This window comes from Alosa alosa, chromosome 5 (genome assembly GCF_017589495.1).
Source record: "Alosa alosa isolate M-15738 ecotype Scorff River chromosome 5, AALO_Geno_1.1, whole genome shotgun sequence".
Taxonomy (NCBI): Eukaryota; Metazoa; Chordata; class Actinopteri; order Clupeiformes; family Clupeidae; genus Alosa; species Alosa alosa.
Window position 1 is genome coordinate 23,292,451 of NC_063193.1, and position 25,212 is coordinate 23,317,662.

The following is a 25,212-nucleotide window of genomic DNA, read 5'->3' on the forward strand; positions in this document are numbered from 1 at the left end:
ATTTATATTTAATTTATATTATTGTAAACCAACTGTATTCTACTGTCTACACTGCACAATATTAAAACCAACTTTACTCTACTGTCTACACTACACAATATTAAAACTACATTTTTGATACTCAGATAACTGCACTTTTGACACTCGAAGTAATGTTTAAGTCATACTATGGGCCAGGACCTAAAAAATTACATATCGGTATCACCTGAGGTGGCAAAATCTACCAATGATTTTTGTAATCCTCCATGCCTGAGGGACATTATTTGGTATGATAACCCTCTCTAAGTGGTAGCTTAGTTGTATTTTTCCTAGGTTTTATACCTGCACACAGTAAATTATACAATACAAGCCTATGTACAGATATGGGTGCCTCAAAGTCTGGAGGAAGGTGGGACATGTCTTAATCCATGTTATATCACATCTAGATGACATAAGCTTGTATAAAATATAAAATTTAGATGGATGATTTAGTTTTTCATTAATGATGCAGGCTAAATTAAATAAAATCATAAACATAACACAAACAATCAAGAATTTCTCAGAATTATGAACAGGCAAGATGGAGGTGGGGTTGTATAAAATTAATTTTACATGTGAAATCTATGAACTAATCATGTTTTGGTACTTGTTGTCTAGCAGATACCAGTGAGAATTGAGTGTGGATAATGCAATTTAGTGAGACAGTTAGAATCATATAGGCCTTTCAGCGTGATTTCTTTTTGTGGAAAAAATGTGCTGGACTGGGCGGCGGTCATATTTTGTACCGCTCTGAGGTACATCTAGTTTCAGCTGCTCTCAGTAGTGTGTTCCATGACTTTATGTTCATACAGTAGGTGCCACAAGGTTTATCATCTGAACAATGAATTAAACACTCCCCCTGAATACCACTACTTCCTTCTGCCATGCTTCTCTATTCTGGGATGTACAACAATTTGAAAGCAACAGAGATATATCAGGAATGACGTGCTAAAATTAGGCCTTTTCCTACTCAGCAACAGTGTGTGACTGTGTGTGTGTGTGAGAGGGAGAGACAGAGGGAATATATGAAGTGTGTGTGTGTGTGAGTGAGAGAGAGAGTGTAAGAGAGAGAGTGTGAGAGAGTGTGTGTGTATGTGAGGGAGAGAGCATGTTTGTGTATGTGAAGTATGTGTGTGTGTATGTGAGGAAGAGAGTACAGTGGCTTGAGCTGTGGCTTGACTGTGCATCATCAGTATTCTGCCACTCTCATCAGTATTCTAGCCTACCAACTGAAACTGCTCGCTCACACATGGGCTACATCTCTGTATATTATTATGACCGCCGCGCAGCGAAGCGGTTTAGTCAGATTTTTTTCTTTTTTTTTTCTTTTTCGCATGTCCAAATTTCCGTCAAGGATTCCCGGGACACTGTAAGACCGGGGTACACGAAACTCGGTGGGCATGTAACCCCACATGGATAGCATGGAACCTCCTGTTTTCGTTTTGATCTGTAGCCCCCACGCTGGACTGGACCCCCCGAAAGGAGGGTAGGGCAGACACAGTTTTCTGTGAATATCTCGAGAACCGTAGGGTTTAGGAGGACCATTTTTTTTTGTATGTTGATCTCAAAGGGCCATGTCAACCCATTCCATAACCACTCATTTCATGTATAGCGCCACCTAGTTAAACACAAAAAGTGAAAATGAGGTGTTGTAATCGCAGGTATCTGTGACCTAACATATTCAAAACTGCACGAAATTGGAAGTGTAGGATCATTATGACACCCTCTGAATGCACGCCAAGTTTCATGAAATTCCGTTCATGGGGGGCCACACAATAAATTAATTTATGCTACTATACACCAACTGGCCTGTAGGTGGCCGGAGACAGTTTTCTGTGAATATCTCGAGAACCGTAGGGCCTATGAGGTCCACCTTTTTTTTGTATGTTGGTCTTAAGGGGGCATGTCAACCTATCCCATTACCACTTATTTCATGTATAGCGCCACCTAGTTAAAAATTAAAAAGCAAAACATTAGGTGTTTTCATCACAATATCTCTGGCTGACATGGTCAAAACTGCACGAAATTTAAAGTGTAGGATCATTATGACACCCTCCGAATGCATGCCAAGTTTCGTGGACTTTCGTTCATGGGGGGCCTTACAATAAAATAATTTATGTGTACATTTAGTGACCGTACACCATGTAACCCCACATGGATAGCATGGAACCATCGCTTTTCGTTTTGATCTGTAGCCCCCCCCGCTGGACTGGACCCCCCGAAAGGAGGGTAGGGCAGACACAGTTTTCTGTGAATATCTTGAGAACTGTAGGGCCTAGGATGACCAATTTTTTGCGTATGTTTGCCTCCAGGGGTCATGTAAACCCATTCCATATGCACACATGTGCATAAACAGATACACACGCACACACAAACATTCACAATAATCCTACGTATGACACATACTCATGACACATATATACACATGCATGCACATGCACACACACAGGCACATAAACAGGCAAACTCACAAGCACATGCATATGCACGCACACACACCCACCCACACACCCACACACACATAAACATAAACATGTACATGCACACAATTCAAGAATTTCTCAGAATTATGAACAGGCAAGAGGGGGGTGGGGTTGTATAAAATGTATATTACATGTGAAATCTATGAACTAATCATGTTTTGGTACTTGTTGTCTAGCAGATACCAATGAGAATTGAGTGTGCATAATGCAATTCAGTGAGACAGTTCATCATTTATGCCTTTCAGCGTGACTTATTTTTGTGGAAAACATGTGCTGGACTGGGCGGCGGTCATATTTTGTACCACTCTGCGGTACATCTAGTTTAAGTAAGAATAAGTATATGTACTCTTTTGATCCTGTGAGGGAAATTTGGTCTCTGCATTTATCCCAATCTGTGAATTAGTGAAACACACTCAGCACACAGTGAAGTGAAGCACACACTAATCCCGGCGCAGTGAGCTGCCTGCAACAACAGCGGCGCTCGGGGAGCAGTGAGGGGTTAGGTGCCTTGCTCAAGGGCACTTCAGCCGTGCCTACTGGTCGGGGTTCGAACCCTCCAGTTACAAGTCCGAGGCGCTAACCAGTAGGCCACGGCTGCCCCTAATTTTTGTCCTTTCTTTTGTTCACACACAAATTGGGGAAGTCCACAGTATGGTTTACAGCAGACATCATTGCTTGATAATGATGTTAGTACCTTACTTGGGCTGGTTGGGTTATTATATCTAGTCTTTCACAAGTAGCCTAATCATTGGTCCTATCCTTACTCATTCTCACATATCTAAATCATAACACAAATAAAAATAAACAGGACTCACCTTGTAATCTGTTTTTGACACTACAACAGCCATTGTTGTTCTGTAGCCTAACTAAACTGCTTCCATCCACATACTGGCCCCGTGGCCCAGCAAACACCAACACCAGGGTTGCCAGATTGGGTTGAGTGATTTCCGCCCATTCACGCTCAAAAACCCGCCCTCTTCAGCAAAAAAAAGCCCCAACAACGATTTTGTCATAGAGAACCATTCAACTCAAAATTTTATTTGACCGCCTAAAAATTATTTTCCCCCGCCCGACAAAGTCAAAAGAAGCCCAATCTGGCAACACTGACCAACACACTCTAAAGTTGGCAGTTTATATTTGTACTGTAGAATGTTCAGAAAAGAAATCTAGTTCCAGACAAATTGAAAAAGCAGAATTTAGACCTAATAGGTATGCAGGATCTACATGCATTCTCTTTAGAATTGAAATATCATGGCATGTCCGATCATTATAGTTTTGGTATCATTAAGGAAAACAGATTAATTTCCCTAAAATATATTTTTCTGAGAAGTCTATATATTCTAGATGTGATATAATGTGCATTGAGACATCTCCCAACATCCTCCATACCACTATACCTTAGTTCTGGTATTTTGCATACATTGAAATGCATTGATTTTCAATGGACAGCTATAAGTTATGGGTCTAAAATAGCTGTGTAAAGTGTATTCAGCTATCTAACCCATATATTTTCTAAAAGCCTATACTCTCTAGATGTGATATAGCAAGAGTTTGGATTTGACCCACCCACTTTTAGTCTTTTGCCTCTATCTAATCCTATATTATATAGGTGAAAAAGTGTATGACGGATACATTTTATGTAATTCATGGAAAGCTGAATTATCCATCTAAACTGTATATTTTCTAAAAGCCTATGCCATCTACATATGATATAACATAGATTAAGACATATCGCATTATCCCACACACTTGCATACACCTATACCTATACATAGGCATGTATTGTGAATTGTACTGGGTATGGGTATAAAAGCTAGTAAAAATACAACTAAGCTACCACTTAAAAAAGGTTATCATACCAAAACATATCTCTCAGACATAGAGGATTACGAAAATCATTGCTAGATTTTGCCACCTTTGGTGATACCAACTTCTGCTCTGGCCCATGGTCTATACGTTTGAGTAAAAAATGTTGTAAGGGTATATGCTTTGGGCTATGACAGAAAAGGACCGTTGCGCATGCGTGCGGCGCGTTTTCCGCATTTGTGGACTGAAGTTCGTTTTCTGTCTACTTCCTTGTTTTGCCTATCCCGAGTACAGCGCGGAAATTTAGACAACTATCAACTAAAGTTGTTAAACTTTTTAGCTGCCTAACATGTCAAAGCCTCCTCCCAAACCAGCAAAACCAGGTAGGCAATTAACACCAATCAGACTTTTAACCGGCGATGCTCTCCAAACCTGCGTTGGGTGCATACGCTCTTTGGGAACTTAGCACGGAGAGTTACAGTGTTGAGTTGGGACCTGCTCAGCTACAGGAAACACACCCATACTGACAGACTTGTCAGGATCTGATTATGTGTGACGATTACCTCTTATCTTGGCTTGCGAGTTTTTAAAAACAGTTTATTTACAACCGGGCTCTCATGTGTGCGTAATGGGTGTTTGATTAGTAAACCCTTTAACTTCAGGATTCTCCGTCGATTTAGATAATGGTATACTAGCGTCACCTAGTTCCCTATTTCAGTTCAAACCCAAAAGGTGTAGGTCTTCGTTGTGTCTACCATGTGGTTGGCCATGAAGATGTATTTTATTCAGTTAAATCAATTGTTTGTAATTATTTGAAACGCTTCTGAATTTTGCAAAGTTATCGAAGTGTTGAATTCAAATGGCAACATGCCGATGGAGTCCCTCGTGGGCTACGTCAATGTTGAACGGGCTCTGCATGTTTGCAGCAAACATATTTTATCTAGGAGAGTGGGTATGGCATTGTACTACTATAGCCTATTGTGTTCCTAAGATGAAATGTCCAATCATTTTTGAGAACGTGTAAACTTGAGGATGAAAAAGAAAGCGCAACAGGGGTAGTCCTCTTCTTTCCAGACTCAGCATTTTCTCGGTCCTACGTCAGATTGAGGAATGTATTTCCGATCTATACATACTCAACCTACTAATTAGGGAACGAGACGAGACGTTAGGACACCCTTTCATCTTTAGTATTATCATAATGAATATACGGTATGCTATACAGGCCTATGATTGGGACCAGCCTGCGCAAGCGTTTAATACAGTGAACAATATCACATCGTTTTAAAAGCCTCCAAAATATTGTACAGGACTATTGTGTTGACTTTTGCCAGTGTGTCTGCCGTACCTTGTATAGAACATTATTTCATAGTGAAAAGGCAACTGATTGGTTGGAAGTGATGAAATGTTAACAATGAAAGTATGGAGATTTTAGTGTAGTAGTGGTTAATAATAACCAGTGCCCAAAAAGTCCAGTTGGGATAATCATCATGACGAACTATCTTTTGTCTTTAGCCTGTGTGTAGATGGTGATGCTTAGGCCTGCACCAAGTTTTAATAGATGCCAGCATTACAGTGTAAAAAATGATGGATAATACTCATTTCACACAAGTGAGATGAGAGATGATGTTATAGAAGCACTTAATTATGGATGTCAAGTTAAAGGAATATGTCTGCTGAAAATGACACATGCAGGACAAAGGTAATACATATGTATTGCTGGATGCTTTCCCGTCTTTGATAGCGAGATTCTGAAATCAGTCTAGACAGCTAATTCCTAAATCCCTCAAGTACATTGGACCAAAATAAATCTGCATCAAAATTAGGCAATAGGGAACAATGTCTAACACCGCACCATATTGTCTTATTTACCCTAAGAACGGAATCTCAGATGTAGGCTATACCCATGCAACCTGATAAATGTACACTCTTAGCAAAGACAACCTCCCAACCATACATCCTACTTATACAGTGCAAAACACTGAACCCCTTACTGCTCCTGATGCGCAGGTTGACGCCTTGCATGGTAGCCTCCGCCATCAGTGTGAAACGTGTATGGGTAAATGTGTGAGGCATTAGCCTATAAAGTGCCTCGAGCACCATAATAAGTGCTTTATGAAAGCAGTCCATTTACCATCTTGATATGCTAATATGGTTGGAAGCTAGTCTAGTTTACTAGTTTCCTAATTAAGTTATGTTTTTTGCTTGGTGCAACGTCATTATGGGGAAAAAATATGTATGTTTAAGACATGCAATCTATTGTCTATTATTGACCTTGAGCTGAAATATGGCTCTGTCACCTTTCCTGCGACCACACATTAGTATTCTTTCATCTGCGTCATTGTGTGGCTTGGAATTTTGCAATGCAAACCTACATGCTGGTGATAGCTGTCCAGCTATCCTCTAGTCATTTGGTGTGATCATTAAAAATAATAATATGTATCTGTTAAATGCAGTTCATAGGTGAAGAGAGCTTAAGTTTTGGTATGATGAACTGCTCAATACTTTATGGTTGCATACCAGTCTGGGTCAGGCATACAACCATTTGTACTTAAGGAATCTTGACACATTTATTTTGACAGATTTAACACAATAATGATATAAAATAAATAAAAAATATTGCACTTTAAAGTCTTTAATAAAAACTGTTTACTTACGATTGCTGTGTTAATCAGTATGTCATTCAGAACTGCCACAGGACATCAAGTAAAACCACTATATGGCTTGCTACTCTCTCCAGCAACATTAGGCTACAACTTCAGTAGAGTAATGACAACCCTCACATTCTCACGCTTGTCTACGTTGTGGCCCCTACAGACAGCAGAGAAGGCTCCACTATGTTATCATTGTCATTTGCCATGGTTTCTAGGGCTGAAAAATGAATCCATTTTTAATTGAAATTGCCTTTTTAACTAATGCAAACCGCAAAGACTGCAATTAATCGTACAGCTTTCAACAGCTTTTTTCAGCTTTTGGTATTACCAGAAGTGATGAACAAGCAAGCAAACAAAGATACAATGCAAAAGCTATTGTCAAGCAGTTGCTACTTGCTGAGGCAACAGAACGAACATGTAGCAACTTGAAACACACTCTACCATAGCACCTTCATGGTCAATGCATGCATCACAAGGTCAGGCCATACCAGAACTATGTAATCACTTCACATGCTCTTTACTTTTTACATTTCTGTGAGGGATTTTTATGTATGTGAGCTATATGTGTGTATGTGTGTTTTTTGTGTTATGGTTATGCTACTGGTTGTGCTACTGGATGCCTAAAATTTCCCTCGGGATGAATAAAGTATCTATCTCTCTCTCTCTCTCTCTCTCTCTCTCTCTCTCTCTCTCTCTCTCTCTCTCTCTCTCTCTCTCTCTCTCTCTCTCTCTCTCTCTCTCTCTCAAAGCACCACAGGCAGCAGTAAAAAACAAATAGAAATAGTGCTAGTCTTGCCCAATAAGACAAGGATAAGCAAATAACCATTTCAGAGTCAAGGAATGTACAATATAGTGAATATTGAACTGACACTTGACATTCAAAAATATTATCACAAATCAAAGTGCAATCGCAATATGTCAGCAAAATGGCTTTTTTATACTTCCCTCTTTCGAAAATAATAATGTCAACCTGCTGGTTTTGTCTGAGTTAATGTGCTTTCGAAACAGGCCTCCATACCACTGGTGTGGTCTAACCCTATCTGTTCCTAATGTGATGCATTATTGGATATTAGCTATTTCATAAAGTGCTACCCGTATCCCGAAGCTGATTCAGAGACTGTTCAGAGCCATTACTCTTATCTGTTGGTCATTATTTCATCCATTAGAAGCATTGATGGTGAATTCATAATGTGTGTGTGTGTGTGTGTCTGCGCCTGTGTCTCTGTGTGTTTTAGGCCAGGTGAAAGTGTTCAGGGCCCTATTCACCTTTGACCCCAGAACAGTGAGTATTCTCAATTGCTCTGCAGCATTTGTATTGAGGCCACTGCATGTGCTGCCATGGCAATGTAAAACGTTTTTATAAAATACTTTATAAAACATGTAATTAAAGTTAATGTTTTCTTTTACAGCCAGATGAATTGTACTTCGAAGAGGGGGATATATTATACATTTCTGACACGGTGCGTTGAAAGTTCTAGTTATGTGTGCATGTGTGTACAGTTGCATAAAAGTGTTTTGTATAACATTATAATAATGTTTATTTTATATAGTGCCTTTCTCAAACCCAAGGTCGCTTTGCATAGTAGAAGGAAAACACAACAACAGACAAACAATAACAATACAACAAAGACAAGTTATCTGTATGGAGCTATGTGTTGGGTGTGGAGGAGAAGTGATTAAACAAAAAGGTCTTGAGATGTGCTTTGAAGAGAAGGAGAGTAACCAAGAGGTTGGGGGAGGGAGTTCCAGAGTTTGGGGGCTAAGGCACTGAAGGACCTGCCACCCAGGGTGGAGAGTCTGGTGCAGGGATAGCTAAAAGACTAAACATCTTAACATCATGATTTGTTTGTCAGTAAAACCATGTTATTACTACATATACATCTCTAACGCTTATGTCTGTGATAACAGGATGATAGAGATTTTCCAGACAATATATCACAGAAAATAGTCTCCTTAAGGACAACAATGCATTTCTGTCCTTTGGGTTTACTAAACTAGGTAGCTAACATCACCAGCTTTACAATGCACTTAATCAAATTCAAAATCAAAAGCTGATTTGATGAGATCAGATTAGTATGTATGTAGTAGGAACTGTAGTCCGAACTCTATGTATGTGGTGTGGGGCAATTTACACTTATCTTATAGATTTCAAGAAAACATTGTTCCTTGTAATGGAGGCAAAATGCAGCTGGATGAAATAAAGTGCAATTTTGATTTGTCCTTGATAGAGTGACAGTAATTGGTGGAAGGGAACCTGCAGGGGAAGAACTGGTCTGATACCCAGTAATTATGGTGAGTGTATTCAACACACACACAAACACAGATCCTTCACTTTTGTTTTTGCCAACTGCAAATCTGCAAATTGTCCTGAGAAGCAGTGTCTTGATTAGTGATATGACTCTAATAGTGCTCACTGTTTGCTGTAGAGGACTAATACAGCTGGAAACAGCAGAATTCTAATTGAATCTACAGACGTGTAAAAAAGGCCCAGTTTAAGCAACCATCACTCTTGTGTTCCAATGACACACTATGTTAGTTAAACCTAGGTTATCTTGTTTAAAAAATCTAATTGTTTGCATGGCTGTTGATGAAAGTAAGTTCATGAGAGTTCAAAGGTACAGCACGCACATCCAAAAACGATGAGTACTGGGTGCTGGACAGAAAAGCACATGCATGGAAAAGAATGATGAGTCCGCATTCCAGAATCTGCTCCTTAGCGTTTTTTAATGGTATATCACCATGTATAACGTTTCGGGCCGTAGCCCTTCATCAGACATGAAACAAGTGGGGAGACACACCTCCATATATACATCCATGAGTGATCACATGACCTATCATGTGAAAGTGCAATTCCATCATGAAAAGAACAGATATAAATATAGATATAAATATAAAAATATATGTATAGTCCAACATTTGTCATACAAAATATTTAAATCAGGTAGGTAAGGAAAGGCCTGCAGTGCCTAAAGCATAGTTTGAAACGTTTTAAAAGCGCCTCTACTACTAAGGTAGTGATAATAGATGGAAAAACAAGACATGAAAGAAAAATAATGAAATCAAACAGCAATAAAGAAATAGTAAGGAATACTACTAAGAAATAGTAAGGAATACTATTATGTAAGAATCAATCCCACAGCAATGGACAAGTACAATTGGAACATGACATTAGATATCATATAAAGTCAGCAAAACATTAACACAGTATTTACTTATAAGGATCTAAAGCCCCATTCACACACAAGGTGAAACAGTGGTTTGTAGTGGTAATTTAACGATATAAGGTCCGATGTGTGAATGAAGTCAACAGGCTAAAGTTGAATCAGCAATCACTCCACCTGCGACCGAGTACGGTACACATTTTTCTTCTCACACAGCTGTGTGAAAACAAGCCAATTAACTAGCGGTTCTGAGAAGAGCAGTGGTTAGGGGGGAACTTATCCTTCCACCTTCACTTGCTTCACTTATATCAAATTTCTCTCAGGATTATTTAATGTCTGTGTGTAGTCACAAGTGGTCGTAATCACTTTGAGCACTTTTCTTGTGTGAATGAGGGTTGAATATTAAATATTACGAAATATCTTTCTTAAAGGCGAACTTGGCAACTATTTCAACGTAATAAACCCGTTTAGAAATCATTTGGATGGTTAAATGACCTGTTCCGGTGAAAATGGTGACTTTTCCCGCTGCCCCTAGCGTCCCCAGGCGGAAAACCAACCTTTTGAGACTACCATCCCGGAAGGAGAAATGAGAAACAAGAAACTTGTTTTAAATCGTATTTCTTACATTGTAACATCCACATTGTCTGCCGAACTTATGCTAACCGTTTTGCTAACTTGTAAACAAATCCATGTGCTTTATCGTTACCTTTTTCCACAGTTTGAAATGGCATAATGCACAATTTCTCCAGCAGAGGGGAAAATCCTGCCAAGTTTCCCTTTAAAACATCAGCATTGTATTCAACAGTGAAGAGGCTCTGAGGTCCTGATCTTTCAGAATTTTAAGTAAAAAATCCATATCTGGCCCAAGTAATATTAAAATGGGGAAAAGAATACGCATACCGGGTGGAAGATGCTATAAACCAACAAATATATAATATGAGGTGTTTGGATCTGAGAGAAGAAACATCATGACGTGCAAAAGAATGGAGGGCATGATCTACTGTCTATGGATCTACCCAGTAGACAGATCGGTGGAGCAGATGTATGATTGGGCGTTGGTGGTGGTGGTGGGACAGATGGTTAGAATGAAATGGATCTTAAAAGAGGAACGGAGTTGTTTCATTTTATATCGGCATGTCATACCTTGTTTATGGTGTTTGATTGGAGGTCATTTTATCCTTCAACTTAGGATTCTCAACCTTCAGCCTAGCACAAGGACCCAGAGCACTGCTCCTGATCATGCGAGAGCAAAGCTAGTAAGGGGAAGTAGAAAACGCTGTAAGGTTGTAATTGCTATAAATTGTGGATTTTTTGCTGAAAGCTGAATTTGCTGAATTTTTACTTTTAGCTTAAGCAGAACTTGTGTTTTACTTTGTCAGTGTTTTGACTATTTGAGTTTTCCTGGAAACTGGTAATTCTCTGGGTGATTTTCAAACTTTTGAACAACGTCATCTGTGCAGCAACAAGCTAAGCGCTAGCACTTAAGTACCCAAGACACCCACTGTTGCCCATAGCCCACATTCTTAAAAAAAAAACAGGGCATGCATGATGTCTTTAGTTTTTGGAATAAGCCTCTTAAGCTTTCGGCTGTACAGACTATGTACTCAACAAAACTGAGTGGCTTGTCCCTCTCTTTTCTTTCCCTTTCACAGTGGCTGAGCAGGCCGAGTCCATAGACAACCCCATGCACGAAGCAGCCAAGCGCGGTGAGTAGCGGAGAGGCAAGAAGTAGGCCGCCATGCTCTTATGGACCCTTTCAACAATAAAAACAAAAACAATGCTTGAACGTTCTATTTGGGCCCCAATCTACTTCCTCTGCATTAAGATAACATATGGAATGTTAAAACGGAAGCCTTGTGGGGCCAACTATGATGCTGATAATGGAACTCTCTTAAAAGGGTCCATAGCAGTGTGTGCAGGTGCCTGTGTCTGAGCCTGAGGATGAGTGCTACTTTGCCTACTTTGTGGTGTTTGTTGCAGGTAACCTGAGCTGGCTAAGAGAGTGTTTGGAGAATAAGGTGGGAATTAATGGACTGGACAAGGCAGGAAACACTGCCCTCTACTGGGGCTGCCATGGAGGACATCGAGGTAAAACTTTCATACACATCCACACACATTCACATGGCATTTTTATGTGTGTGAAACATTGGCTTTTGCTTTGTTTGCTGCTCTGATGTTAGGACCAGATTTGTAGTAAATCAGATAACACTAAGATGTTTTTTTTTACTGAGGATCTTTGCAGAGTTTAAATTCAGAGTTTAAACGCACAGTTAAACTTAATTACAAGTTGCCTTCAACATCCAAATTCCTTTTCACACTGGTTTCCCTAGTTCTTACCGGTATTTTAGAATTCAAAAAATAGTTATGAGTGGGCATTTCTAGCCTTTGCTGATAGAACAGTGGAGAGTAGAGAGGGAATGAGTTGGAGAGAGATGGGGAATAGGATTGAGAAATGACCTCAAGCCAGGCTTGAACCTGGGTCGTCATAGGATGCCGCCAGTTTTAGATTTTTTAGATTAGATTCATCTTTATTGTCATTGTGCAGAGTACAAGTACAAAGACAAAGAAATGCAGTTTGCGTCTAACCAGAAGTGCAAAAAAAGCACTTGTAAATATCATATACAAAGTATAGGCAGGTGGTGCATAGACAGGACAATAAATATAGTGCAGTGTAGACAGTAGTATACAGTTGATTTACAGAAGGTGGTTGAGATTAGTATGCAATGTAGTGGCAGTAACCAGGGATGGGCAGTATTTCTAATACATGTATTTAAAATACATGTTTCAAATACAAAGTACTATTTTGGAATTTGTATTTTATTGTGATGATGAAAAATCCTTTGTATTTTGTATCAAAATACTTCAGTGTTGTGTATTTTTGTATTTTCAAAATACGGTAAAATACTTTCTGTGAAACACTGTGATGACATCTATCTTACTATCTATAAAGCACAAAATCTCTGTCTCTGTCTGTGGCACCCTCGCATGGTCAAGCCCCTCTGCTCCAAAAGAGCGTTTATTTACCTTTGCTGGACTGATTAACCAGCTCCGTAGGCGTCATCTGAATGCAACACTGTTTGATAAGTTAGATGTGCTTAAAGGCATCAACTGAGGAGACACGACTAGCTAAGGTTACACACACTCACACAAGGACAGCACAAGGACTCGAGTTCACAAGCTTATATCGCAACACTTGAGTTTGCTATTTTCCTTTCTTTTTTCTGTTACAGTTTTTTCTAGACTTTAAATTTGTCTATGTTCTCTGACCTGTGAAATATTTCAGTGCTATGGTAACTTGACAAGATACCTCAAACAAGGACATTTACAATTTTGCACATTTTAAATAAAAAATGATTGATAATGTCATAATAATTGGCTTCTAATTGGCTTAACTGATTGGATGGTATTAATGTGACAACCTGATTTTTTATTTTTACTTTTTTTGTATAAATGTACATTGATAGAGGTTGTGCACACACCAGTTTCAGTTGTATACAAAATTATTCAACTGTGATGAATCTCATAATAAGTGTGGTAGTGATGGTGTTAAATAACTTAAAAGTTTGAAATGCTTCCTATTTTAAATTTCTAAATAAGTCATCCATTTGGATTGTTTGTCTTTGAGTTATTGTCACTGATTCATAGTGGGCAATCTATTACACCAACTGGCTGGGAAGTGCAACAGTTGTGGAGTCGGCATTCATAGCCTGTCGCTGCAAAACAGTACATCTCCAAACTCAAAAACAGTAGACTAACAGTCAATAAAAGTTGACTGTGTCAGATCAGCACAAAACACTAAATGCCATGCCGAGTGTCCTGTTCTCTCTTAAACTTTCCATCACATTTGGTGCATCTGCCTAGCCACTTCGTTAGTTAGTTCTGTAGGCCTACTTTAAAGAACATTTCGAGTGATCACATAGCCTACGTTCAATGTTGCAATATTATCAGAAGGTCCTATGTGCAATTTGCTTTTGAGCAGGATCTTACAAGAAAATACAAAATGAATGGAAAGACACAGTGATGATGAGATTTTGCACTCAGCTGTAGCCTAGGCCTGCTAGTGGTGAGTCTGTTATAGCCTATTTACTTGTATTGTAGCCTATGCAACTTTTCTATTAAACACTGGGTGCTAATTTATTAAACACTATAGGCTATGACCGCTATGTTCTTGTGCTATTTTCCCCCTTGATCATATTGTTTCAGTTATCCAAAAGGCTCGAGGAAGGATCTTTATTATATGGAAATTTTGGAAAAATAACTAATAAAAGTGAGGTGAGGTGTCCCCCGTCAGTGCTCATTGATTGGGTCCGCCTCCGTTGTCCCTGTCAAGGTTGCCAAATCGTGGACACCTCAACAGGCACAGGCAAGGAGGCATGGGGGTGTGTGCTAGCTTTAGACTTCCTGAAGTCCACAATGAGCTCTTTGGTCTTTGGCCACTTGTGCTAAAGCTCCCCCCTATTGTAAAATATTGGCCTGATAAAGTGTATGTAGGGTAAAGATAGCTTTGTATAGCTTGCACATGATGTTTGGTGGAAATTTTAATTGAAATGGAAAACTGGAATTGGGGAAAAAAGACCCACAATGGCCCACACCAATCTTTGAAACAGCAACAGCACCTTATAAATGAAGAACATATGTTCAGTGTGTGCTCTCTTTGTACAGATGTTGTGGAAATCTTGCTGGGCCAGCCTAACATTGAGCTGAATCAACAGGTGAGTGAACATTCAAACACAGAATAAGTTGTTTTACTACATACTAGTAATAGAAACAGCAACTTGTCAGCTGATTCCACGCTTGGTTTGTCTCAGCGTGTGTATGTTTCTGGGTCTTGTTGCTAGTGTGTAATGTCCTTTCAGACTTGATAATACTGTAGCGATCTCACCCTCAGACAAGAATCACCTTTGGCCAGGACGGGCATTTATTGGAACAGGCAGTTTCAGACACACTCAGACATACTAGGACTCTAGGACTCATACGGCCGTACATGTAACACACAATAAGGGTTTACCACACACATCAACACGAGGATAAACACATGAGGTACAACCAAAGAGACTAACATGCTAACAAATACACAACATGCTAAACGTAACTACAACTACTATAACCGACAATACACATTCTAGCATTCACTCGCACTGCATTCTGGGAGACACTCATTCAACGTTAGACATGAACATCCACCGACGCTACATAACCCCGCCCCCCGAGCCATTGTCGTCCCCGGCAATGACCGCTCAGCTCACCGCTCGCGGCTGCGTCGGTGTCAGTCCCAGTGCTTAGTCCAAGTGACCGGAAAGCCTCTGGCTGCAGATGGAGAGTCCAAGGCGGCCGGAGCTTCTCTGTAGACGTAGGATCCCCAGGCTGTTGGTGGCCCGCTCTTGGCCACTACGACCCCAGGCGATCAGTCTTTGGAGCAGCTCCCGTAGAAAGGCCCGGCATTCTCCAACGATAACCCCTCCCGACTGGAAGGGCTCTCGGCTGCCTCTGTCACGTCAGTTCTCCCCTGAACAAGCACCAGAACCGGCCGGTCGTGGTGTCGCTTAGGCCCTCGGTCTCCCGCCGTGCAGCTGTGCTACCTCAAACAGCAGCAAACAGTCCCACTGCAAGCCGAACCCCCGGATACGCTGGAACCCCTGGACGTTCGGTAGCCCCTTCTGGCTACTGTGACAGCTCGTGGCTGTTGCCACCTGTCCACAGTGTGCCGATCTCCAGGCGGTCAGCAGTCCACGTCGAGGTCCCTCCTCGCGCTGCCCTCTCGTAGAACCTTTGTCGGCTGTCTCTCGAGCACAACGATGCTCCACTGTGGCGGGAAATGGAGACCCTGACCCTCCCAGCAGGCTCGGGACACAGGAACTCACACACAAAACGTGAAAAACATTGCGCAGACTTGCGTCAACCGGAACGTGCGCACTTCAAACTTCAAACAGTCCACAAAAAGATAGCTCCCAAGGCTCTACAGGTCGACGTTACCCTCTTGGTCACTAGCTGGAGCACCGCAAGCTCCCGAACTAGCAGCTATGACTCCAGCACACTCTCGACCAGCAGCTGACGCTCTGGAAGTTCTTCAGTAGCTGGCGGTGTAAACCCGGCCGCTGTGGTCGTGTTCCAAGGTCGTCAGAGAGTTCGCACTCTCTTTGGATGAGATCCTCGGATGACGGCAGCATCGACATCGGCGTCGAGCCGGGAACTTCTTGCCAGCCGCGGACACTTCCTTGCTTCCTCCAGCGCTGGCAGCTCTCATCGGCTGTGCAGGGCTGGTCCCGCTGGTCGCCTGCACAGGTCCCGCGCTGGGCCGGAAGGTCCTCCATCCTCCGCAGTTGCGAGCTCAGCGTGCTGGCTAGTCCTTAAAAGGACAATTGGAACATCTGCTGAGGTTCGCCGCCATCTTGCTGGTCTGGTCTTCGGCCTTCTTCTCCATCTTGATCTGGCGTAGATCTTCGCGCCCCGGGAGGGGCCCATCCCACTTCTGACACCAATGTAGCGATCTCACCCTCAGACAAGAATCACCTTTGGCCAGGACGGCCATTTATTGGAACAGGCAGTTTCAGACACACTCAGACATACTAGGACTCATACATAGGGCAACACAGGGGTAGTCTCAGCCGCACATGTAACACACAATAAGGGTTTACCACACACATCAACACGAGGATAAACACATGAGGTACAACCAAAGAGACTAACACGCTAACAAATACACAACATGCTAAACGTAACTACAACTATTATAACCGACATTACACATTCTAGCATTCACTCGCACTGCATTCTGGGAGACACTCATTCAACGTTAGACATGAACATCCACCGACGCTACAATACTGAGAAGAACTAACACATGGCCTACACTAGGTTCATAACTGAATTCAGATCTCTAACTCTAACACACGTGCTACACTAGGTTCACAACTGAACACACGTGCTACACTAGGTTCACAACTGAACACACATGCTACACTAGGTTCACAACTAAAGCATCTCTCATCATCTAACTCTAACACACGGCCTACACTAGTGGGGTATACTACGAAGCACGTTAGACATATCTAGGCTATGTAGACATATCGAGGCTTGACAAAGCCTTGACTCGGGTATACGTTAAGTGATACTACGATTGCAGTTATGTGATATATTTGTCAAACTAGGCTTTCAGCTCAGATCTGTGCGGCGTTCACCGGTGTTGGGATGACGTTGGCCAATCGTGAAACGTGGAGACGCGACAAGACCGCCTCTATTTAAAAAAAATTACTTCGCATTCATGAGCGATAGCTTAATCTACACTCGGTAATTTTTTGTGTCTAACCTATAACATCAAATAAATCAATTGTCATCAGTTGTTGTATGGTATGCACGTCCATAGTGGGATATTTGCACGCACAGCACTATTAAAGCACATTTGAGATCCAAAATGTTAGTAGAGGCGGAGCTCCACCTGTCAGATATATGACAGAATCCTACACGTGAGAGAACTTCGTTTTTAAGACAATTGATTGGTCAGTGTGCGGTAGATTACACGATTTGAGCTGTAACTTAGCACTAATCGAGATTCGTAGTACACCCCACAGGTTCACAACTGAATTCAGATATCTCTAACACATGTGCTACACTAGGTTCACAACTGAACACACGTGCTACATTAGGTTTACAACTGAAGCATCTCTAACTCTTAACACGTGCTACACTAGTGGGGTGTACTATGAATCTCGATTAGTGGGTTAGCGAGGTATGTTGCGCTCAAAGCCAGGCTATGCTGTAACACGAAAGTGGATCTGTTTTAGTGTCGCTATATCACCATGGTATCTTATGCTGTCAACCAAACCTGGTCGGGAGGAGGTTATGTGCTAAGTTATAGCTGAAATCGTGTAATCTACTGCAGCGGTCCCCAACCACCGGGCCGCAGGACATTTCTAACCGGGCCATAGCCTACGACATGAGTTTAAAAAAAAATGCATGCAAACTAAACTAAATTTAATTCGCAATAATGTCACGTTTTTACATGGCATAGGCCTATATGCAGTTGTTTGATTGCACGCATGTTTGCATTTTGCAAGGTCTATTTTCTTCGCCTGTCTGTCCCGTCTTCAACACTTTTACATATTGCCTTCAGCGCGCCCTCAGGTCAGCTCACTTCACTTGATCAGTTCTTGGCGAACGGTAGTGTCACACGAAGTTAGCTAAACTGCTAGAATGAGCAGGTCACTGGCCAGAGTGTTTGAGTTGCGAGAGCCGCTGCAGAGATTTCTTACAGAAAAAAAGTCACCGTTAGCTGCACATTTTAGTGATGAGGACTGGGTGTCAAAACTCGCTTACCTGTGTGACATATTCGGGTTGCTTAATGACCTCAACCTGTCACTCCAGGGGAGAATGACGACTGTCTTTAAACTGGCAGATAAAGTCGCTGCATTTAAAGCCAAGCTTGATTTGTAGGGACGACGAGTGGACCGGGGTGTATTTGATATGTTCCAAAAAGTAGTGGGGGTTTTGGGAGAGACTGAGGCAGGGCCCTTTCTCTCGCAGCTGGTGCGCGTTCACCTTGTTGCGGTCTCAAATGAGATTGAGCGTTACTTCCCATCCTTCAAAGATCCACGGCAAACCAATGAGTGGGTCCGCAACCCATTTGTCAATATCCCGAATAGTCCTAACTTGTCAGCGCAGGAGGAAGAGCAGTTGATCGAAATTGCAAATGACGGTGATCTTAAGAGTGTGTATAAGGAAACCTCTCTGGCAGGTTTTTATCCCGAGATAGATCATTTACTTAAAGATTGGTCGACAATGGAGTCACCAGAAAAAAAGGCTTTTATTCGTCTGTGAGGAGTAGCCTACATGTTCGTCTGCTACTAGGCAAATGCCAGTGTCATCGCTGAATTCAGAACTCTAACTCTAACACACATGCTACACTAGGTTCACAACTGAAGCGCTCCGTTCGCAGCGCTTAAAAATAGTTTTAGAAGGTTATTAACGTAAGCACCGCTATCACGTCTGGTGTAGCCAGTTGATTCGCTACGCGAACGGAACGCTTCAGTTAAAGGTGGGTGAAGCCTTCCTGTAACCTAGGACAACCACTGGATCAGCACCAATATACGCCAACATAATTCAGCTCTAACTTTCAGGCTTATTCTCCCTGTTTTCTGATTAATGGTTGAATGCCTTCTCCCTGTTTTCTGATTAATGGTTGCAGTCAGTCAATATGATTCATTGGTGGTAAAATAACCTATGTAATTTTATGTTCCACTCCGTCTAAGTAACCCCAGTGAAATGCTCTGGAAGGCTGTTGTGTTTGCCCACAAAGGTTAGCTTTGATAGTTTCTTGTGTACTGTTTGGCTTGTGACCTTTGACCTTGCCTTATAAAAACTGATTTTCATGCCACACCAACTTACAATAAGAAATCTCTGACATCACTGATACACATCCAGAACCCCTGGTATTGCACTATGTAAAGTTGTTATCACGGGTAGAAGGATGACCTTTTTCGTCGCTTTTAAACAAATTGTGTACCATCTTAGCACTTAATGGGCACTCGGTCTGTTAGAAATTGACAAAAAGGGGAATTCCTACATTGTGTTACTTTACAGGCCAAGTCAGGGAGAGGCTTATGACTGAAACCCATCCCTGTTTTAAAACGTTGCTCAAACTATTCTGTTCTGTGTGTCCTCTGCTGCAGAATAAGCTGGGGGACACAGTATTGCACGCGGCTGCTTGGAAAGGCTACAGTGACATAGTGGAGATGCTGCTCAACAAAAGTGAGATTCATGTCTTTCACGCCTTTTTTTAATTTCAGGTCTATCTGTCACTCTGTCTCCTATTCCGTCTCTTATGTGCCTTCATCTGTGCTAAATCAGAGTATCCGGCCATTGCTTGGGTGTTAAATGCAATATTTTGTGTGTGTGTTTGTGTGTGTGTGTGTGTGTGTGTGTGTGTGTGTGTGTGTGTGTGTGTGTTTGAATCCAGATGCCAGGACGGACCTTGTGAACAACGAGAAAAAACTTGCACTGGATATGGCCACAAATGCTCAGTGTGCCTCTCTGCTGAAGAGAAAGCAGGGCAGCGGTAAGTCCACGTCCACAACACCTCGGCAGCCCTTCTGTACACTAGCTCTCCATAAGATCTGATCTCCAGAATTCATACTTTACCTGTCTGTATGCCACACCATTTTCACCATCACTGAGCTAGAGTATTGAACTGCACATACTGCAGTCTTGTGTATGTATCTGGAGAGGATATGCCTACATAAAAGTCATTGTGTCATTGCAGCCGTCTCACGCACTCTAAGCAACGCAGAAGAGTATTTGGATGACGAGGACTCGGACTGAGGAAATGGCCAACAGATGGAGCCACTGTTCTGTCCAACAGAGCTATCTGTCAGTGACGCAGGATGATGGAGTGGAGTTACTGCACCATGGTTTGGTAGCCTTGTTGCTCCAGTCATATGGTGTGTTGGCTCTGGTTTTTATCACCTTTCAAAAAAGTCTATGTGAAATGTATGTGTATATCTGTGTTCATCTCTGCGATGCTTTGTAACATCCGTACAACCTGGGGCTAAAGAGGGGCAAATGATGTTGTAGTTGTGAGATGTTATGAGAGTAATGTTCTATTGTTGTCTCGTCCAGGCCAGAGCTCTAATATGGAGCATGTCAGATTGCAGAGTTTCGTTCTCTCAGACAGTGCTGCTTTACTAATTGTGCCTTTTCTCTGTATGTATGAATGACATGCAGAAATGTTTTATGTTTTTCTTTGGTATGTGCACTGGAGACCAGCTGCTTAGCTTGGAGACTGTTTGCCACCTTAGCGCTCTCACCCCAGCTCCCATGGAGGAATATTGGGTCCAGAAAATATTGTCATTCCAACATATGTATTGTCTTTTGTGTTCTGAGAAGTCTTTCCAAAGCTGTAACCAATAAAAACTTTGAACTTGTTTATTGTGTTTGTTCATGTGAATAGACGAGGCAGAACATCTGAATATTCATTAATATCCGTTGAATATTAAGGGATAATGTAGGGATAATGTCTTTAGAACACAACTGATCAACCGTCTCCTTTCACGTTTGAATGAAGTTCCAGTCCTTGCGTAGTCTTATCAGAAGCACAAAACCCGTTGCCATTGACAGCGGTAATTATATGTTTGCAGCGGTAATTACATGAATTTATTTACCGCTAGAGCTTTGGGAAATCCCATTCAAGTCAATGGAGCGTTCTACTAGCATTGTGAAGAGCCGTATAATAACCCTAAATTTAACTTCACCTTGGTAAAGCCCGGTATAATACAGTTTTGATCACGTAGACCTAAAAAAATTGTGGCTTCAAAAATGTCTGAAAATTTCAGTCACAGAAATCTTATTTGCTTTAATCCCTGATTACTGATACTGATGTTTAATTAAATACTTAGACTATGCTACATACATATTGCATGGGTGATGTTTTGACGCAACTAAATTTGATTGCATACTTATGTTTTGTGTAGGCCTATCTGATTCTTTTGATTGTGAAGAATAAGTTTAAGGAATGGTGATACTTACTGTCATCACTAGAGGGAGGCAGCTAGCTAACCTGTAGCGTCAGGTAGCATTATATTACAGCTCAGCCTTATCAAAGATTCTAGAGCGCTATGTAGTATGCACTCTTGTCCTCTAGGTCAGTGTTTTTCAACCTTTTTTATGCCACGGCACACTTTTGACACTTAAAATGTCCCACGTCATTTTTTACAGTCTATGGTCCCACGGCACACTAACATCCTGTGTGAAGAAAAAACAAACATACCATAGCCTAAAATTTCAAATAATACACAGATATGACCTTATTATGGCTTCTATGCAAGACCTGCTCAATAAAACAAGTGCCCTCTGTTTCATTTGTAGGTGACTATATCTAATTTAATTGTTGTTATGAACTGGATATGTGATGATTCTGTGAATACTGGATATGAGGCCCCGTTGTACAATGCCTGCATACCACAAATAGTGCAATCATACAATCAATGAGAGCATGTGGTTATTAATTCTTTGATGCAACAGTTGCTTTTCTGGACCAGTGAGTGACATTTGGGTAATTTTCTGCGGCACACCTGATCTCTCATGGCACACTAGTGTGCCCCGGCACAGTGGTTGAAAAACACTGTTCTAGGTGCCTACTTGTGGTGTTTGTAAAAGTAGTCGGCCTACTTATTGTTATCCTAAGGTCTCATTTGCGATGTTGCTTGAATGTCAAACCTCATTAGGTTGTTTTGGATGATCCCGTTGGCTAAATGAATAAACGTAAATGGATTGGGGCAAATAGCCTACCCCATTTCACAATTTGATGGTAATGTCGCAAGGGTAAAACTAATTTTATGGATTTACACAGTGATTCAGATCTGCTCCAAAATGTAAAGGGACCATGTTACACCCTACCACCAAGTTTCATGAAGAGTGACAGACAATCAGACAATCATAACCTCCTTGGCGGAAGTAAATGTAATGTCTCATTAGATATAAATTACTCATTAGACTTCATTAACGTTTCCATGTAATTTTGTATGTAGTAGGCCTATATGAGATGAATGGTAACATTTTCCCATTAAAAAGCAAAAATATGTTTTTGCTTTTTCCATGTTAGGCTATGTTTAAAATAAACACGTCAATATTCCCAGCAATTTCAGCTATGAAAGCAAGCAGTTCCTGACTGAAACGGGGCCTATATTTCTGAGTCCTATTTTGTTTAGCTACTGGAATCTGAGAATGCTTCCCCTTCTTTTTGCTGCCTTGCCATCCACGCATAAACAGGAGGCAACATGTATTTTAAATTCAAACATCTCTGACAGATGCAGGTCTCTTTTTGTACAACAGCCGTGCCTCTATAATACTCAGTGTTGGGCAAGTTACTTCAAAATCGTAATGTATTATGTATTACTTATTACTGTCATTTCAAAGTAATTTGTTACATTATAATATTACTGCCTCTGAATTGTAAGGCATTCCACTACTATTGTATTACTTTTAAGTTACTTTTACCAAAATATCTAGAAATATGAATTTGGAATTCTAAATGCAGTTTATTATGCTCAATGCAGCTCATTGCACTTCTAATGGAGGGCGATGTGGTTTAACATAATGACTGAGCTACAATTGGCGCAGTGATGGCTCATGATGCAATACAAGGAACAATCATAGCCAGAATTTTGTTAAAAGCAGACAAAAGGTCGAAGTCTGGTCAATTGTGATAGAAATGCTGTAACTTTAGGCTTAGGTCTACTCATTAAAATCAACAGAGAGCCCACTACCTGTATATTGTAACCCAAAACTTAAAGAAATGTCAAGATAGGCTACACAGTGCCGCTGCTGGCCGTTTTGGTGCCCTAACTGGTGAAATACAATATTAACCTAAGTATGTCATCATATGGCCAACTATAAAGATGTAATCTGCCTGTTCCCAGGGATGGGTAGTATTTCTGAAACATGTAATATGTATTTGTATTTCAAATACAAAATAGTATTTTGTCATTTGTATTTTATTGGGATATATATTGGGTTTCTGTATTTTATAAGGAAATGGCTCTGTATTTTGTATCAAAATACTTTATTGGTGTGTATTTTTGTATTTTAAAAATACTGCAAAATACTATATGTGAAAAACACTAAAAAAAGTAGATACTACACAATGTACACGGTGTAATGAATAATTGGTAATTAGGCAACAATGGTTTATTTTTATCGCAATCAGTGAGAACAGCTGTGTTCAAAGACACTCACAGCTTTTCAGTGACTGCTATTGTTGAAGCATCAGCTCTGGTCTGAAGCACTGGTGTGAAGTCATACGCAAGTAAAGATGAGCAAGTTTACCTATGCAAGTTCACATAAGGACACCGACAAAGGCAACCATGTCCTATTGTCTCCATGCCAATCTTTAACAGAAAAAATGTCAGATATCTCAATGAACCACAAGGACATCAATAGATGGTAAGGTGTTGAGTGTGTTTGAATTCCCTTCCTTGTAGCATCCTTTTCTGCATTCCACAGTGGGGACAAGTTCACCTTGTTTAATTAAATAACAATTATATTTCCTTATTAGCTGCATACTTGAGGTTGGAGATATTAAAGTATATCAAGTTTCTCACATACTGGAACTTCAAGATACATAGCCTTATGATTTTCTTATTCAGTTCTGCACTGGACTTGAATTACGAAATTCGGCACAGATACACAATCATGATTTTGGCCTATTGATTATAATGTGGTTAATTGAAAGCTCTGTCAGACGTTTTGGATAAGCATCAGCTAGATGACTAAATGTAAATGTAAATTCTTGAATTATTCTTCTGATCACACTACATGAACTTGCATACGGTATACTATTTGGTATGACGGGCCAAATTGTATTATTTTTTACTGTTTTAATAGGCTAAATGTTTGGGATAAAGCTTTTGGGATAAAGCTTTTTTTTGCAGTGCTTCCATACCTCCTTCTAAAATACAAAAATACAGTATTTTATTTTGCTACATAATATGGTTACTGTATTTTGTAGTTTATTTTGATACATTAAAAATGAGGGTATTAGGTATTTTATTTTGAAATACATTCTGATGTATTTTTGCCCATCCCTGCCTGTCCCCAGCATTAGCACAACACTTTGCGATGGTTAGCTTGTCACCTGTGACGATATATGCTAGGCCTAAAGTGACTGACCTATCTGGGTGCGTTTGGAGATGCCTGATGAAATCAGACGTTGTTGAATAGGCATAATTTATCCTGGTGCCACACACCTTGCATGTAGCTGTTCGCTTATTTCCTCTGTGCACAAGTTTTTGTAACCGAAAGTAATGATAAAAGGCACAACTCCGGGAGGACTTCTTTATTTATCTTCTGTATTTATGTCTGTGAATGTGCACACATAGCGCATGCGTTAGATTACACATTATGGCAAAGGGGCCATGCCGCTCGTTATACGTTTCACAAAGTATATGTAGCAGTAAAATAAAATAGAAATGCATGAATAAATTTAGATTATTATAATTGCATGAAATACAGCTTGTTCAGGAGTCTCGAAGCTCGAGTCCGACTCAAGTCTGAAGTCTTTTGAGTGGAGTCGTAAGTCAAGTCTGAAGTCACTGTTTTTGCGAC

General features: G+C 40.8%; 1 protein-coding gene across 1 annotated transcript; it reads left to right on the forward strand.

The window, feature by feature from the left end:
• The first annotated feature begins 4,527 nt into the window (after positions 1-4,527).
• On the forward strand, positions 4,528-21,035 carry ostf1 (osteoclast stimulating factor 1). Its single transcript, XM_048244190.1, has 10 exons — positions 4,528-4,690; positions 8,194-8,240; positions 8,368-8,418; positions 9,187-9,250; positions 11,772-11,825; positions 12,100-12,207; positions 14,782-14,831; positions 19,785-19,863; positions 20,072-20,170; positions 20,375-21,035. The coding sequence occupies exons 1-10, from the start codon at positions 4,657-4,659 to the stop codon at positions 20,431-20,433; spliced, it is 645 nt and encodes a 214-aa protein (XP_048100147.1). The 5' UTR covers positions 4,528-4,656; the 3' UTR covers positions 20,434-21,035.
• The last annotated feature ends 4,177 nt before the right edge of the window (positions 21,036-25,212 follow it).